The sequence below is a fragment of the Colletotrichum lupini genome, chromosome 6, assembly GCF_023278565.1.
Source record: "Colletotrichum lupini chromosome 6, complete sequence".
Classification (NCBI taxonomy): Eukaryota; Fungi; Ascomycota; class Sordariomycetes; order Glomerellales; family Glomerellaceae; genus Colletotrichum; species Colletotrichum lupini.
Window position 1 is genome coordinate 1859826 of NC_064679.1, and position 17616 is coordinate 1877441.

Below are 17616 nucleotides of genomic sequence, written 5' to 3' on the forward strand. Positions count from 1 at the left end.
CGATCTGATCTAGCTGAGACTAGCATCCAGCCTTCATCATCGACCAGTCAAACCATAGAATAACCTTACGTAGCAATCAATTTGAAGATACCGAATGAATGAGAATTCTGAGCTGATAGAAAGGGCGGAGGCATTTCGGTGCCCGATGCCAGCTACACTGAATATTCATCAAGTCCCTGATGGCCATCCACAGCAAGGCAAGAAGAGGAAGTATGGTCTTTCTCCGAAGCATAACTTTTCTCCGAAACAACACGCCCAGGAATGATCTCCTGGATAGTTCCTGCTCTAACCCATGAAGTATGTAGACTCAATAGAGAAAGAGCCGACCATTGATCAGCTCGATCGTCAACTTCTTCGTCGTCATCCTCGCCAATCAGCAGCATCGTATTCGCCATCACTTACATTGGTGACTACGCGGAAAGCTACTAACCACCAACTAATATACCTCAGCATGTCCTCCCTAGGTCTTCCTGGTCCCTTTGATAGGCCCCCAGGAGACGCTGGCCTCCATCGGAGCTGGAACGCTTTTCTCGACAAGCACGGCCTCCGAAGCATCTGGCAGACAACCCGTGCCGATATTAACGACCTCTGCAAGACCGCGCTCTTGGCTCTGCAAGTCTCACGGAGCCAGCAGATTGCTCTCGAGGACTCCATCCTCGATCTCTGGGATCATATGGGCCTCACGGTGGACTGTCTCAACCCAGACGCGAACTTATTGTGGAGAGCCGATGAACAGCTCGTCAAACCCACGGCGCTGCGGCTTCAGGAGCAGCGACAACACCTCCAGGTACAGATGGATATGTGCCAGAACGAGGCCCACTGGGACCCTGTGTGGCTCGAGCTAGACATGAGCACCAATCCACCGACTGTATTGTCTAGCGAGAGACCCTCCTCTCTGACCGCCGCCGTCTCGGAAGAGGATACGAGTCTGAATAAGCAGGAGGAGGAGGAGGAGGAGGGGGACGTGGAAGAGAGTAAGGTACTCAGGGTCGCCCGGTCGCTGGCACACACGAGGTACTTCATCGGCCACACAGCGGGAGACCCAATCTTCTCCTACGATGGACGGAACTTCGCCTATCGTGGTCGCGTCCCCCGCGATCCCAGGGAGGATGTCATGCGCTTGCAGATACTCCTTCCAAAGGTTCTCGCACAGCTCGTGACCCTCATGGCATTCTCCGCCGCCTCCTCCTCTTTGACTCTGGACTTCCCAGCAGAGTGCATGGAACTGTTGAAAAGCGTCGACGATCCATCCGATGAGCTCCTCTTGAGAATCTGCACCTTGTGGATGTTGAGATTTGGTGGAGGCTTCCCGGCGACATACGCGCGCTTCCTCGACTCCAGTCCAGTCGTGCGGGAGTTTGCCTGGCTCGTCTGGAACATGTACAACGACGCTGACGGGCTCTGGTCCAGAGATACAACCCGGAACATCGAGAGTTTGATCAAGACCTTGAAGCCCCTCTTCATGGTCTTGTCATTCAATCGAAGTCTAGTCCCAGTGTCGCCAGGTGCAGTGCTGAATAATCTTGCGAGATCACACCAAGTGGAGGACGAGATGGAGGCTAGAGAACTCGTTTTTGAGCAGAAGGAGTACAGTGTTGCTTTGGTGTATGATGCATCAATCTGCAAGGTAAGTCGCGAAGGGTTTTCTAATCCCCAGGCCCCTGCTTCTTCCTCTTTCCCTGTCGTCGAGGATGGTTTACATGGCAAATGGAAATAGTGTAGATGATGGTGGATGGCGGATGACTTGCACAGCTGCAAGTTGTCTAAGCAGGGTCCGCTGAAATGTTACGCCCTGCAGGGGTCTCAACTCCCCCATCCCATCCACTCCCGCCTGCAGGCACAAGCCAGCTTGCAGAGCCCGGATAAATCATGCTCCATCTTCCATTCCCCATTCCAAAATTTCCCACCGAGCTTCATCGCCAGACCTTCACCTTACTAACGACGATCCCCTCGATAGTCAATCCACTCCCTTTACGCAAAATACGTGGGAAGACACCACCCCGACGCTGGCGCTCTCTTCCTTCGAACAGCACCGCGACATCTCTCCCTCGAAAACGACTACCACGACGTGTTCGCCAACGTTCCGATCCCCGACGAGGTCGTAGCCGCGCACCACCGAATCAAACTACGGTATCTCGACGATCCAGAGCCCGAAGCCCAACACGCTCCTGCAGTTGACCACCCGGTCGTGATTGAAGACCACACCCAAGCCGAGATAGTCGTTGCAGGATCCAAGCGCAAGAAGCGTCATCAACAGCAGCGCATAGAGAAGAACGAGACTCCTCGCGTCGCAAATCCGGAACCTCCGCTCAAGAAACGACGAGGCCGCCCTCCAAAATACCGCCCGACACCTCCCACTTCCGATCCCGTCAACGATTGATATCCCAGCCTCGTCACAAGCCGTCACTTAAGACTCAATTCCCCCAAAATCACAACAATGGCCTCCTTCGCACCTCTCCGCAGCGGCCTCCGCCAAACCCTCACCACCTCCACACCCGCCGCCGTCACAATGACCACCACGACAACCCGCTCCCTCTCAACCACAACCCCCCTTGCCGCCCGCAAATCCAAGTCGGACAACGTCATCAACCCAGAATACGTCGCCCGTATAGCAAACATTCGTCAGCAGCTCTTCGCTGAGGCGCCCCCGGCGCTGCGCATGGCTCGCAACCGTCATCTCCGCCACTGGACCATCCACCGCGCCTGGCTCCTCCTCCAGCGCCAGCAGCGCGAAGCCCGCGAGAGGGAGCTCCTCCGCATCCAGCAGAGCATGTACACCGCCAACGAGCAGCTCCGCACCACGGCTGGCCCCGGAACCAGGGAGGAAGGGTGGCTGTACCGTGTCGCCCAGGAGAAGAAGGGCGTCTACGGACCTAATGCCGTGCCGATTGAGTACGCGCGCTACCAGAGCGAGACGCCTGCCCGACAGGCGTGGAACCACGAGTGGAAGCGGTAGATGATGCCGTTGCAAGAAGACGAGCAGGAATGGGAAAATAAAAGAATGAAAAAAGGGGGGTGGACAAGGTCTTAAGGGGTTTGCTCATCAGCCGTGTACCAAAAATCTAGACACGCCAAGTGTCAATTCCGCTGTAGCATACTGTCTGTTGTATGAACTAGTGTACAAAATGGAAGAAAAAAAGCACATGTCACTAATCAACGTTTTTGGAAAGGCTCTGGATCAGGGGGTTTGAAACTTTTGATCGGTTTTATTGCGTTAAGTGACTGCCATCTCTCATTGACAGAGAGCAGAACGTGGATACTCCAAAGCTCCCAAATAACCAGCTTCCTAGTCTTGAACTTTTGGGTGCAATCGTTCTATGTGGGTTGCTGTCCTATTAATACAGACAATGGAAAGAAAAAAAAGGGCTAGTCCCTTGGATTCTTCCATAAATAACGTTTCCGCTGAGTGTTTTGCGCTGTTCCTGCTGTTTGTAACGCCGCTTGAGGGGAAGAAAAGAGAGAGAGAGGATTAAAGTTGAACTCGCATGCTTTTTCGCGATAGCTGTAAAAGGTGTGTGAACCAGGCGAGCTTGTTGAGAGTTTGCGGTACCGACCAAGTGACATTCACCCAGGCCTGTTTGGGGCCCTTTTTGGGTAAGCCAGCTGCCCAACAATGTTTGTGGGAGCTGGCTGAGGTGATTCTGTGCTTCTTGGGTCGGACCCGGCGTGATGTTCACATACGGTAAGTAGCCCGCATTCTCATGGTTCTGTGATCCAGCCTGATTTCTCCAGCAAAAATTCGCTCAGGATTACCTCAGTTCGCTTGCGTCGTGCCTGCACTCATTGTCGGTCGAAAGGGCAGAATAGTGAATGATGGATGGGGCTTTGCTTCCTTCACAGAATGACGCAGCAGCCGCCTCCCTCGCCCTTCTCAAAGGTCAACAAGGCGGCGCGAGTGGCGGCCTCAAAGACATCGTCGACGCCCTCGCCGCTCAAACTGGAGCATTCAAGGTATTTCCGGGCTCCAATCTCCTTGGCGGCAGCGTCGCCCTCTTGGTGTGTGACAAAGCGCATCGACTTCTTTCGCATTTCCTCAATCGCTACGGGGTCTTCGCGGAGATCCTTCTTCAGTCCGACGAGGATGATGGGGACGCCTTCGCAGAGTCGAGTAACCTCTTCCACCCACTGTAGCCTACTGTCAGCTGTCCAGCCCTAATATCTTGAAGTACCTCAATCATTTTCAAACCCACCTTGTGCTTGACGTTGTCGAGTGAATCGGGCGTGTCGATGGAGAAGCCGACCAGGATGACGTGCGCCTTGGAGTAGGCGAGGGGACGTAGCCGCTCGTAGTCCTCCTGTCCGGCGGTATCCCATAGCGCAAGCTGCACCGACTTTCCATCTACTCTGCAATCTGTGACGTAGTTCTCGAAGACGGTAGGAATCTAAAGGGTCAAAATCTCGTTAGGAAATCGGTCGTTGGGGCGAGGAGAGGAGTCGCCAGTGGTACTCACGTAGTGCTGCAAAACACCAATTGTTAGCAAAGATGCTGAGACTCGAGATCAGATCATTGGGGAGGATTATTAAATTGAACATACGGTAGGGAAATATCCAAGTGTGAAGACGCTAAGCAAACTAGTCTTTCCGCAAGCACCGTCCCCTACAATGACGAGTTTCCTGGAGGCAGCATGTCAGCAAGCAAAGAGCAGATAAGATGGGTTACAGAAGTCAGGCTGCCCCTGCTCGGTAGAACCAGGCAGAGATGTTGAGAGCTTTGCGCGTGGCCAGCAAGAGGGCGTGGCCAGCAAGAGGGCGTGGCCAGCGGCGGAGACCGACGAATATCTAGATCGATGGGAATCGAACAGGCGACGTACCTCCGAATAACGTTGGTGGGATTTGCTGCTGCCATGGCTGCGGTTGTGGTTGTGGTTGAGAATCGGGCGAGAGGGTCGTCGGGGGGAAGAGGATAGGCGACCCGAAGTCAATTGACGGGCGGATCGAGGTTCGGTTCGTCCGAGCCGATTTTCGACGTCGAGCACTGCGGCGTCGAAAAGATCGAGACGAGGCCCAAGAAAATATCGTGGGCGCTGCGAGTCGAGGGTGTTAAACGAAGTCGTCGATAGTGGCGATCGGTGGGTTCGTCTTTTTGGGATCCGTACGTCGCAGGGTCGTATCGGGGTGGGAGCAGGTAGCAAGCGTCGGGGGGCGGAGAAGGCGACAAATGGGATTGTGCCAGTAAACAATGTTTGGGTGTTTGAGGAGGTGGGTGCCGCGGGATCAATCCGTTCGTCTCCTTTTCTGCGCCGAGCGGAGATATGATCTCAAAAAGGGAATGCGGAGTGAGTGAGTAATGGCGGATATGTCGGGAGGAAGTGGAAAGAATGGAAAGGTGATGAGGAAGAGGAGAGAAGGAAGAAAGTTGTGGTGGTCGTGGGATGTGTGGTGGACGACGACAGTGAGCTTAAAGCTGTTGGCAATTGGATTGCAAATGTACAACGGTAAGGTACTCCGTAGTGGAGGAGAAAGATGCAGCTGGAAAGAAACGGGCCCGAGGGTCAGTGCAGGCCGATGGGAAGGAACGAAAGGCCGATGGGCGAATACCTTCTTAGATACCTTTGGTGCGGCGAAAGGGGGGGGGGGGGGTGGTGTTCCTTGTATCTTTTTTTTCTCTCTCACTTCTCGTCTCTTCCCTTTCTTTTCCTTCGTTCCCGGGGAGCAGCCAACTGGAACGACGACGTGACTGAACGGCTGATTCGGGGGTAAACAGGAACTGGTGAGGCCGGGCGTTGCAGCTGGGCTGGGAATACGAGCTGAAGAAATTCCACGGGGGGTAATCGCGCGTTGAAGAAATGGCAAGGGAAAGGACCCAAGTATGTATGCTGCCCGTCGTACTCCGTACGGGTACTCCGTACAGCTACAAATAGGAATACCTGTGTAGGAAAACCGAAGAACTAACTGCTAGAGCCGGAGCTAACTACTAGACAGACAGGCAGACAGACGGGCCAAAGGGGGGAACTTGAGAAGGACAATGTGGCCCGGGGTACGGAGGACGGAGCACACAGACGGGCGAGCGCGAAAGTGACGGGCGGTATCCCACCGTTACTCGCAGTTCGTTGCCAAGCTTGTTTTGTTTCTTGCTGCTTTCTGGATCTTGGCGAGTTGATCAATCAATTCGAGTGTCAATTCGAGAATGCTGATAACTAGTCCGAGAGAGGGCGTAATAATGGACAGATAGATGCTTTGAGTAGAGCGAGTAAGAAAATAGAAGAAAATAAAACACCAGCTCAGGGACTTTTGTAAACCAGAGGAGCAACAGGTCTACTAAAGTACCTTGGCCAGGTATCCGTACAGCAACAAGAATCGTCTGTACTTTTTTTCATCTTCTGAAATGTTTGCTTGCGTAGCTACGCATCGCGTACCTTGCAGTCAGAAAGAAACACAAAACCGGGACATGGAAGTCCACCACGGAAGCTACCCTGAGAATGGACGATGCTCTCTACCAGGGCAGTGCGGGTTCCCTCAACTCAATTCTTTTTGGACTCTGTCACTCTGGACCTGAGTTCTGGTCTCTATCTGCCCAGTGTCCAGGACCATGGCGGTTGACCTAACAAAAGTGCGGGTGCGCCAAGCGGCGCGTGTTGTGGCACAGCAAATACCTTACCTTAGCACTTTTCTGTCCACAGGGAACATTGAACAATAGCATCAAGGAAAGGAAAAAAAAAAGGGACGATGACACACGGATGGTACCGTTTCTGGAGTTGAGGCCCGTCCGGCCCAGACCCTCACTCAGAGTCCTTACCCAGCCCCCAAACCACGGCAGGCCCATCAATGTCCGGTCCTAGCACCCCAGTGTCGTCTTTTGTGCTTGCCGGCGCCCTCCCCGTCCAGGATAGTCCTAGATTGCTGGATGCAGAACGCTTTGCTGTTGACGCGGCTGGGGAGGGGGAAGAAGGCAACAGGTCCAAACCTCTGGGTGCTGGTTCAACCGTCATTGTCAACTCTCTCTCTCTCTCTCTCTTTCTTGCTCTCTCGCACGAACCAGTCTGTGATCCCACGCCATTATGCGGAGCGATGGCAGACAGGCGGAACTCTGTCTAGTCCAAGGTCGTGAGGTACTACGGATACTACCTTACCCTGAGCTCTCCATCAACACTGAATTGGCCTCGATTGGCCTCGGCCATGGAAGGGCCATGTCGTAACTACGGTACACGTATTCCAAGATCGTCATGCGACTTGCTCTAGGTTCCTAATCTGCTTATGATAGACCAGCAAGGCGAGACCGAGACCACGAATACTCGCATTTTGTCAGAGAGATGGTCAGTATTCCGCTTGACGTATGATGTATCTACCTTTCAGAGAAATGCTAAATCAGTTTGGCAATGACGATCCAAGATACGGGCTCCGTCCCCAAAGACACCCTTTGAACGGACGTTTTACCGCTGACGGCTGAGCTAACCTACCCGACCTCCGGGCGCCCCTCCATTTTTTTCTTGCGCCGCCGTGCGCCCAGTTTTCTAAAATAAGGTACTCCCGATCTGCTTTCCCCCCCAATCGTCCGCCCCTTGTCCTGGACATCCCAAGTTCCTGGACGCAAAGACTGTAGCTTGAAAGACAATGGGATACAGCACAAATCGTTGCCAAGGTTTCTTCAGACGTCGATCGCTGACTTTGAATGGTTCTTGACTTGTAGCGTTCTAGATTTCCTATTGTAGATTGATGTTGCCCATTTACGCGGCACGAGACTCCTCCTGGCTAGGAATTGAGTTGAGAATCTGTCATCAAAGTCATCGTCAGCTACTTACATCATGTCGTACGTACCTCCACGTTTGAGAAGTCAAGAAGAGACGGAGAAGGGAAGAGGACGTTAAAGCATCAAGCATTCAAACATCGGATGGCCGTAACGGCACCGATTCCGCCGGCAAGCCGTATGTCTCATCATCTTTCATTCCCAAGTCATTAGTATTGAACCGCCACCGGGCACTTGTTTTCCGAATCATAATTCCCCGTCCCATCCCATCCCATCCCGCGCTCCCAATCCGTCATCCGCCAGCCCTGAACTTATTAAGGCACCTACCAGCCTGCAGCCCATTTGCTTGGGTAGGTAGTCCCTGGAGTGCCGGTTGGGAAGAAAACGCTTGAGGGAGATAAGCCACAAGAACCTTCTTGGCCAGTAGCAAAAGACACGCGTGCCATGTTTCTGCTTCTTGCTTTGCTGTGCGGCGGCCATCCCACACATCCCAACCGTCCCGCTGTGCTACGTGTGTACCTCTGTGCAACTCATCGCCATAGGCTGTGTTGCCAAGCCGTGCCGTCTTATAGCACCCGACTTTCTAGACAACTCGCGGCCAATCTGCAAGTGCCCGGCACGCCACATCGAGGGCGTCGTAAAAGGACAGGGAACTTTGCTTACTCGCTTGGCAAGCCCATCCGAATGGCGTCGGTATTGAGAGTTGCTGGCGCGAGGTTATTGGTGTCAAGCTCAACCAAGCAAAAGACTTGGTATGCACTTTGGCATCTTTGAAATTTGACGTAGCTTCGCCAACGAGCTGGGTTCTTTCTTCATGGCCTGGTCCGACACAGCTGCTGCGCAGTCACTGCTTGGCGAGAATTCTTAGAATACACCAAAGTACCGGTGAGCTTGTGTCCACCTCGGGGTCAACAGGCTCGTTTCGTCATCGGAGTCCGGGAGACTGTTGACAGAATGGGCGGAGAGATGCTCCTTCCCATCATCTCGCTCTCGTTTCGTCGCTTCTCAGCCAACATGTATTCCGTAAACACTCATACAAACAGCATTGTGGACCCAACTTCCGCGGTGGGTGCCCCGCCTGGCCCGCCTTATGGATACCATGGCATGGCTGATTGAGGCTGTGTTGGCATTCGAGCGTTCCTGGTGCTCTCTCGTTCAGAGTCGTCACCTGCAGCCAATGATACTACACAACTGGACGTTTGCGAGGAACTCTGGTCGACCTCCGAGGCTGCTAGTCGCACGGCGACGGGATACATTATACGGGTCTCCCTGTGAGGCAGAACGTTCCTGGCTAACTGTTCGCGTGAGGTCCAGGAGTATGGTGTTCCATGGCATCGCTGCCCGCAAAATTAGGATGCGCTCCCGTCCAGGATCTGCCGGTCACACCTGTCTGATGCGTGCACGTTGCCGAACCTGATCGGCGAGCGGGAATCCACAACGTCCAGCATTTGCCCCATGACTGTACACTTTGGCCGGCGTTCATCGTCCCCGATATATCTTGATGATATCATGATCGAGGCCAATGCTGAGAGAGAGAGTCAGAGCGAGTCGGCCAGGAAGCATAGGACTCTCCGATAACCGTAGCCTCAAAGTATGGCATAGCCGCCGGGACTGAGATCTCCATAGGCCGTCTCCGCAACTGTCGGTGGCCGCGCGGTTCCGGGGTTTAGAGGCTGAAAATGCGGGATGGTTCGGAACGGGTGGGATGTTCTCTTCCTCAACCTCCGAGCGCCGCTATCGCTCGAGGCACCTGACCTCAACAACCGCCGGCTGTCCCGGGCACAACTAAGCATATCCAATAGTTATATGGGCAGGGCGAGAGTCTGTTGACACTTGACAGTCATAGAGCCCAACTACCGCCCTTTTCTTAGTGGCAGTGTTGATTCTTGATCCGCCAAAGTTGAATTGGTTTGCGTGTCCTCCCTTCTTGGCGTGCCTGGAGTTGAACAGTCCATGGGAAAGCAGGCCAATCGCGTCGACGAATTGGGGGGTATGAGATGTTGTACGAGGGAGTTTGTGAGAGCATAGGTGGAACAGCTGCGCTGCCAGCAGCTTGTTGCCACGGAGCCTGTGACAACGAATATTGCCAAACAGATGACTAACTTATTTGACAGCGGGGAAGTTTGGGAACCGCAGGGAGCTGCCAAAGTTTGCTGAGGGCGAGACAGCTGGCTAGTGCTTGCTTGTATATAAGACCCAGCTGGAAAACACTTGGACGATTCGCTTTTGGCAGACTTGAAAGAAGGACGATCGTCTTCTAAGATGATGTATGTTGTTGATGGCACGACCCGCGCTTTGGCGAGCTGCTTCACTCGGCGGTCAATGGCGGTGGCCAAGCTTCTCGGGTGCTCTGGATGCGTGGGACAAGAGCTAATTGAGAAAGCTACTCATACAGCTTGCTATGTGGAGGCTGTAGGTCTTGAGATGACATCAGATCCTGAACCGATTCGCAGGTGACAGGCATCGCGGTGTTTGGTGTTTGGTGTTTGGACCTTGAATCGTGGGACGGACCTGGGTGCCTGGCTAGGGGCCTCGAAATCGAATAACTTTCCGGGTTCTCATTCCGGTAGGCACAGACACAGGGCCTTAGGTAAGCTCCAGGCCCAGGGTGAATATCGGGATCTGGTCATGTCAGCTGGGTTTTAGATCTCAAGATGGGAATCCACCGAGTAATTCGATAAACTAATAATAACCCCCCCTAGTTAAGGTAAGAGTCCCGTGCATAATAATAAGTACTTAGTTATTAATAGATCCTTAAGAAAATTTCTAGCTAATTAAGGGCTAGAAATATTTTATTATATAATCGCTTTATTACTAATTTAAATATTATAAGTTTTATATAATAAGGGAATATATTACTTTACGCTTTACTAAATTATTTTAAAAATATTTTTTAATTATATCTCTTCTTAATTATATTAAAATTCGCTTATTATAACTAACTTTATAAAATTATTCTTATAAGACTTATTTATTATATATAATAATAATATTATTTTAATACCTTTACCTTAGTAAAGCGAATTTAATTTATTATAAAATATCTAAGAAAATTTAGATTATAATAATATATTTATTTTATATTTTAATTTTTATATATAATAAATTCGGGATGCGGCCGGCAATAGGACGCCGATAACTTAGTAACTAATATACGGATCTTATTATAAAAGAACTTTTTAAAAAACAGAGCCTTTATAAAGGATTTTATAAGCTTTAGTTTTATAATATACTTATACTTATATTATAGCCTCGCTAGTTAAGTACTTATAGCCTAATCTCTTATAATTTTAAAGCTTTTATTTTTATAGAGTAATTAGTATAAGTAATAATAGATTATAGAAACGAACAGAACGTTAATAAAACGATACTTAGCCGTTAGTAAAAAGCCGTTAGTATTAACGAGTTATAGCTATTTAGAGTTAACTACTCGACCCTATTCCGTTCGGGAGAACGAGCTTATTATAGGGCGAGTCCTACTTAAATACTAACGTCTATAAAAAAGCTAAATAAAAAAAATAATCGGGGTAAATTACTTTTACGGGCTAGTTACCTTATTAATACCCTAAAGACCCTATTCGTTATAAACGGGGCGTTTATTAATAACTAATTATTAGACGTACGAGGTTAAAGCGTATATAAAGGCGCGGGTAGTATTAAAATAGCTAGTTTAGTAGACCCTATAGGCCTAATAATAACCTATTTTTATAAAATAATAAAAATAATAATCGAAGATCGAAATTAAGAACAGCGTCGATATAAGGAGCTCGTTTAATAGCTTACTAAGCGGCCGGTAACGTATTTAAGTCGATAAGAATACGAAAAGCCTCCTTTTTATAATTATAAACCGATCGGAAAAAAGTCTACGAGTACCTAAGTAATAAACTAAATTATTATTATAAAAATAGGTAATAAGCTTCGCATAAAAAGTACTATAAAATAGTATATTAAATAGGCCCTATTTAAAATATCCCTATTACTATAAACGTAATAATATAATTATAAAAAGAGTCTCTAGGATCCCCTCTCTTAGGGCAACTTCTTAGTATTTATTTACTAATAGTACGTAGACCCCGAGACTTAAGAACGGGAATACTATAAAAAGCTAAGGATAAAAAGGTTAAAAAAGGGCTAGACCCCTATTTAGTTCCTTACTAAGTAGTTAGCGATCTATTATAACCTAGGTATAGAAAATATAAAGAATTTAAAAGTAAAAGTATATTAGTTCTTTTTTAAACTACTATCTTAGCTATAAGACGATTTAATTCGTTATAGAGTTTTAATTAAGAGAGTATACGATATAGCTTATAAAGTTAATAAATTATAGTTATTAAATTAGTAAAAGGGCGGCGACTAGTTATAAAAAGACGGTAAGAAGAGGCTATATTTATTATTAAAATAACCGCGTTAAATGTTCCCCTTTTATAAAAAAAAGAGTAAAGAGAGCTCTAAGGGGCTAGGCTCTAGGGACTTACTAAGAGTAATATTATAGAAGCTATATAATAAAAGTACTCGTACCGAGCTATTATAAAAGCGTTATAATAGCGATATTAAGTACTTTATATATAATAAGATAAGCTATATATTTAATAAGTACTAAAAAAATAAGTTAAGAAGTAGGGGCGACGATAAGCTAACGTACCCCTAATTAAAGCTAACGTTAATAACTATCTAACGAGTTATTACTAAGCTAAGAGTTATAAAAGTCGACTCGTTAAAAAATAAGTAAATATAGGTAATATACTTAATATATTTACGCTAAGTATTAAGAGGGTATTAATAAAAATAATTACGAAGGGTGGGGTAATAGTTCTACGAGGTATTATTAAAAGGCTAATAAAAGTTAATATAGATATATACTCCGAGATAGATATTATTAATACTAGGCTCGTAACCTACTTAGGGTTAACCCCGGCTATTATTATAGCTCTTTTATCAAGGGACTTCTAGGGTAAAGCCGTAGGCTAGGGGAAAGCTTATTAATTAACGCTCTTCTTTATCGACTACTATAAGTAGCTAAGGAAGATTTAGTAACTATTTACTATAGTTAATAAAAATAAAAGAATAGTAAACCTCTTATTATCGTAATTATTAATAAGCTAGGAGGGCATTCGTATTAATATAGCGACGAATATATAGTTATATAAGCCTATTTTAGTTACTAAACTAAAAACGATAGCTCGTAATATTATTAAAAATCGCGAGAGGGTATATATATTATATATTACTATTATAAGAAATATTGCGGAGGTAACGGAGACTAAATTACGAAGGGGTCTATTACTAAAACTTTAATTAGAAATAGAGACGTTTAACGAGTAGTTAGCGAAGAGACCGTAGTTATATAGCGGGGTAAAATACTCTATCGACCTAGTTCCGGGTACTAAATTACTATATAGTCCTATTTATCTGTTAAGCGAGAAATAACTCGATAAGCTTTATACGTATATTACTAAGAACTTAGCGAACGGTCGTATTATACTTTTAGTTAATAAGGCTAGGGTACCGATCTTTTTTATATTAAAAAAGGATAGTACGCTATACCTTTATATAAACTACTATAAGCTAAATAAAGTAATTATAAAAAATTAATACTTACTACCGCTTATTAGCGAGCTCTTAAATAGGCTTCGCAGAGTAAAATAAATTTTAAAAATAGATATTAAGGATACCTACTACTATATCTAAATTAAAAAGGAAGACTAATAGAAAATAGCGTTCCGGAGCTAATATAGTTACTTCGAGTATATTATTATACTTTTTAAGCTAACGAACGCACCCGCGACGTTCTAAGCGTATATTTACTAAGCGCTCGCTAACTTACTAAATACTTATTATATAATATATATAAACGATTTAATAATCTACTTAATAATAAAAGAGTAGTATATAGAGGATATTAAAAAGGTCCTTTAACGTTTACGTTTATATAGGCTTTTTACTAAACTATCGAAGTGCTCGTTTTATTAAAAAAGAGTCGAGTTCTTAAGTTATGTTATTATATTAAAAGGAATTAAGATTAACTCGTTATAAGTGCGAACGATTGCTAACTAGAAGGCGCTAGAGTTTATTAGGGATATTTAAGTGTTCCTAGGGTTCTATAACTTTTATTAGAAGTTTATTACTAAATACTCGGGTATTATTATACCGATAATAGTATTATTAAAAATAAAAAAGGGGTAAATAAGGGACTTTTAGTAAACTAAGGAAGTAAACGAAGCGTTTAATTAGCTAAAAGTCTCTTTTACCTCGGTAACCGTACTTACGTACTAGAACTTATAACGTATTATATAAATAGAAACTAACGCTTTAGTTAAAGCTATTATAGTAATCTTATCGTAGTAAGTTAATAAAAAATAGTAACCCGTTACTTATTAGTTATAAAAGCTTATAGATACGGAGTAGTAATAAGCTATAGGCTAATAAAAACTACTCGCTATAATAAAAGGGTTAGAGCACTAGGCTTACTACTTCTAGGGCCTTTTATAAAAGTTTACGGTCTTAATAGACTACTAAGTACTTAAAGGAATAATCGGCGTACTAGCGCGGGACCTTTAAGGAAAGCTCGCGAAGTAAGTATATAAACTATTAATATTTAACTTTAACTTAGAATACTAGCTAAGAAAAACGAACCTAGTAGACGGTCTATTTAAAAAGCTAGATTATATAGAGGGAGAAGTGCTTTATAAAAACGACCTCCTTACGCTAGCTTAAAAGCTACGTTTTATTAGCGAACTACTACCCGACGTTTAATAAAGGATAATTAGCTTAAAAGGATAAAATAATATTACTAAAGTATACGTTTAAGTAGTTAAGGCCTCTTTTTACGATCCTAGCTAAATATTAACTAGCTTTAGGAACGGGGAATCCTCTCCCCTATATTAATAATATATTATAGGGCGTATTAATAAAATAGTAATAGTTATTATTATAACGACTTAAAATAAGAAAATAAGAGAGTTATTAGCAAACGCTCGTTAACGGTTTAGTAAGGATAAAAAAGAGTTAGATAGAACTAGGGTTATTATATTAAAATAGTATATCCTATACCCCGTTATAAAGGAGCTTATAAAGAGCAAAACGGTATTTATTTTCCGTTTCTTATTAAAAATTAAAAAGCTCGTTAAAAGACTATAAGCTAAAGACGAGTTTTATATATTATAATTAACGAGAGTTCGTACTACGGCTAGCGAGCTAAGAGTATATTTACTTAACGAATAAAGTATACTATTTTTTAAAAAAAGACTTATTATTTTTTAAATAAAATCTTTTCGGATAGAGATCCTTTATTAATATTACGATAACTATAGGGTAAGTTATATAAGAGCTACGAAAACTCTCGAGCTAATCTAGAAAAAGTTTTATTAGGAAAATATCTAACGAAATATCTAAAAATACGTTAAGAACTATAAGTATTATTTAGGAGTTATAACCCTAAGATATAAGCCGTATAAGTAGCTATAGTTACTACTACTACCCTTATACTTATTCTAAGAAATATTTATAGATTTTATTATAGGGCTATTACTAAGCGCTCGTAATAATAATATAAAGTACGATAATATCTTAGTTATTATTTATTATATAATAAAGTTCGCGAAGTTTTTACTTATTATTAAAATACTTAACGTAGTATAAATAGTAAATATCCTATATTAAGAGGTCGAATATAAGTTTAGTACGCTTAAAAGCATTATTATAAATAGAAATAAGCTCTTTATAAGCGCATTTTAAAAAGAGTTTACTAAGGAACGGGCAATGCGTTACTAATTATTTACTATATATTATTTATAAACGGATGGCTAAACGGAGCGAACTTATTAAATATTAAAAAAGTATCTAAGGATTTATACTAAGGGCTCGCTAAATAAGTAAGTAGCGTAGCTAGAGGAGGCTAAGTTTATATATAATAATAGCTAATACTCTATTATAAAAATATCCCCGTATATAGTACTATACGGCTACTACCCTAGGTATATTAAATATATACTTAATTATAAAGCTATAGTCTAGGGGGTTTAGGAAAGGGTTTAGAAAATTAGGGAGATTAGGGCCTAGGCTACGTAAGCGTAAATATAAGCCTCTAAGAGCTAAGTAGCTTATTATAATAAAAAATATACCCTAAAAAAGTTTAATTACGGAGAGGTCGTTAGCTTATTAATAAAGAATATACGATTTAAAAATAATAAACTAATACTAAGATATATTAAAATAGCAATAGTTAAAAGGGTAAGGAAATAGGCTTACTAAGTATATTTATTAAAATAATATTAGAGAATATATAATATTTTCTTAGTTTCTTAGCTTAAGCTATAGGGAAATTACTAAACGGTCGTTAACTAAATAATAAATCTCCTAGAGTTAGAGGACGAGTAAGACGTTTAAAAAGTTAAAAAAATCGTTATAATATAAAGCGAGGGAGGAAACTTATAATATCTTATTAAATAAGCTAAGTAACTTATTAAGTATAATATATAAAAGCTTATTAAGTATTTTAAAGGGGTAGCGGAAGTAGTTAATAAATTCGAACGCTATAAAAAAAGGGTATATATAAAATAAGATAATAAACGTTAAGTTTATAATAAAAGGTTACCGAAGATAAGTTAATTAATAATATATTTTAAAACCCCTTTTATTTAGCCTAGCGCAATCTTTAAGAAAAAAATATAATATTATAACCCTTAGTAATACGTTACTAAGAGATTACTAAGATCTAGCTATATAAGGGGAGTAACTTACGTAATATTAGTAATAATAATAGCGGCTCTAGCGTATATTTTTAAAGCTTAATAGTTAGTAATAATAATCCGCTCGGTAAGTAAGAAATAGGGAGGCTTTATATATATACTTAGTTAATTACTTAGAATAAGGCCGTTAACTTTATTAATATTATAATAAGTAAGAGAGAGGCGGTCGAAGTTATATAGAGTATTATATATATTAATAATAGCGGTTTATAAAGCGTCCGCTACTTAGTTATTATTAGAGGCTATAATAAGAAGTATAATAGGAGCTATAATAGGAGGTATAATAGGAGCTATAATAGGAGGTAGAGTAAGAGGTAAAGTAAGGGCCGTAACGCTATTATCGTTAGTAATAAGTTAGGGACGGGGGACGTTATTTAAAGCAATACTCTCGTAGTCCTAGTTAAGCTAAGGGACCTTAGTAATATTAATATTTATAAAGAACTTATTAACGTCGAATTGCTTATTATAACCTATAGTTTTAACTTTAGTATAAGTAATAACCTTATTAAGCCGTTATAAAGCCTTTACTTAGAGCGGGAGGAGCGTAATATTAGCCTTATTAAGATTTAGAATAATATAACTAAGGGCTAGGGGACCCTTATTTATATTAAAAAGAGCGTTATAAATAGGGGTCGGTAAGTTATTAATATTAAAGCGGCGGCGCTTATTATAATACTAAAAAAGAGAATTCTTTAAGTTATTACCGAGCTCCTTAGATTTAGTATCCTCGTACTAGGACTTATTAAATTTAAACTTAAAGTCGTCCCGCTCGTTATTATTATTAGGAATATAGTTAATAATAAGAGTACGCTTTTTAATAAGAGTCTAAGTCTCGGGACTATAAGAAATAGGGGTAGTACTATATATAATAATAATATAAATAGGTACTTTATTTACTAAGAACTTAGTAACGTATTTATAAAAAGTAGGGAAAGTAAAAAACTCCTAAATATATATAATAATAATACCCTTAGGAGTCTCCTTATAGTACTAAACTAGAGCGTCGAAGTTATTTTATAAAGCGGTTATATAGCTATTATTATAAAAGTAAGCCGGCTAGAGGTAACTAAGGTAGAAAACAATCTTAGTTTTATTATTAATATTAAAGATACTAACTTAAGAAAAGAAATCTAAGTTAGTAAAAAGAAAATTCGCTAAATAATTACTAATAACTTATTATAATTA

The 17616-nt window shown here is 43.0% G+C and overlaps 4 protein-coding genes across 4 annotated transcripts; 3 read left to right on the top strand and 1 right to left on the bottom strand.

The window, feature by feature from the left end:
* Nucleotides 1-292: 292 nt before the first annotated feature.
* On the top strand, nt 293-2380 carry CLUP02_12040 (uncharacterized protein; the record flags this gene model as incomplete). Its single annotated transcript, XM_049291004.1, has 2 exons — nt 293-1627; nt 1958-2380. 2 exons carry the CDS (start codon nt 293-295, stop codon nt 2378-2380), a joined length of 1758 nt encoding a protein of 585 aa, XP_049148149.1.
* Nucleotides 2381-2437: 57 nt separating this feature from the next.
* CLUP02_12041 (uncharacterized protein) lies at nt 2438-2956 on the top strand (the record flags this gene model as incomplete). The annotated part of the gene is made up of 1 exon (XM_049291005.1): nt 2438-2956. The coding sequence occupies one exon, from the start codon at nt 2438-2440 to the stop codon at nt 2954-2956; it is 519 nt and encodes a 172-aa protein (XP_049148150.1).
* An 878-nt stretch (nt 2957-3834) lies between these two features.
* Nucleotides 3835-4846, bottom strand: CLUP02_12042 (GTP-binding protein rho2; the record flags this gene model as incomplete). The annotated part of the gene is made up of 5 exons (XM_049291006.1): nt 3835-4125; nt 4191-4382; nt 4452-4457; nt 4536-4614; nt 4812-4846. 5 exons carry the CDS (start codon nt 4844-4846, stop codon nt 3835-3837), a joined length of 603 nt encoding a protein of 200 aa, XP_049148151.1.
* Nucleotides 4847-7194: 2348 nt separating this feature from the next.
* Nucleotides 7195-7361, top strand: CLUP02_12043 (uncharacterized protein; the record flags this gene model as incomplete). The annotated part of the gene is made up of 2 exons (XM_049291007.1): nt 7195-7253; nt 7310-7361. 2 exons carry the CDS (start codon nt 7195-7197, stop codon nt 7359-7361), a joined length of 111 nt encoding a protein of 36 aa, XP_049148152.1.
* Between the last annotated feature and the right edge of the window lie 10255 nt (nt 7362-17616).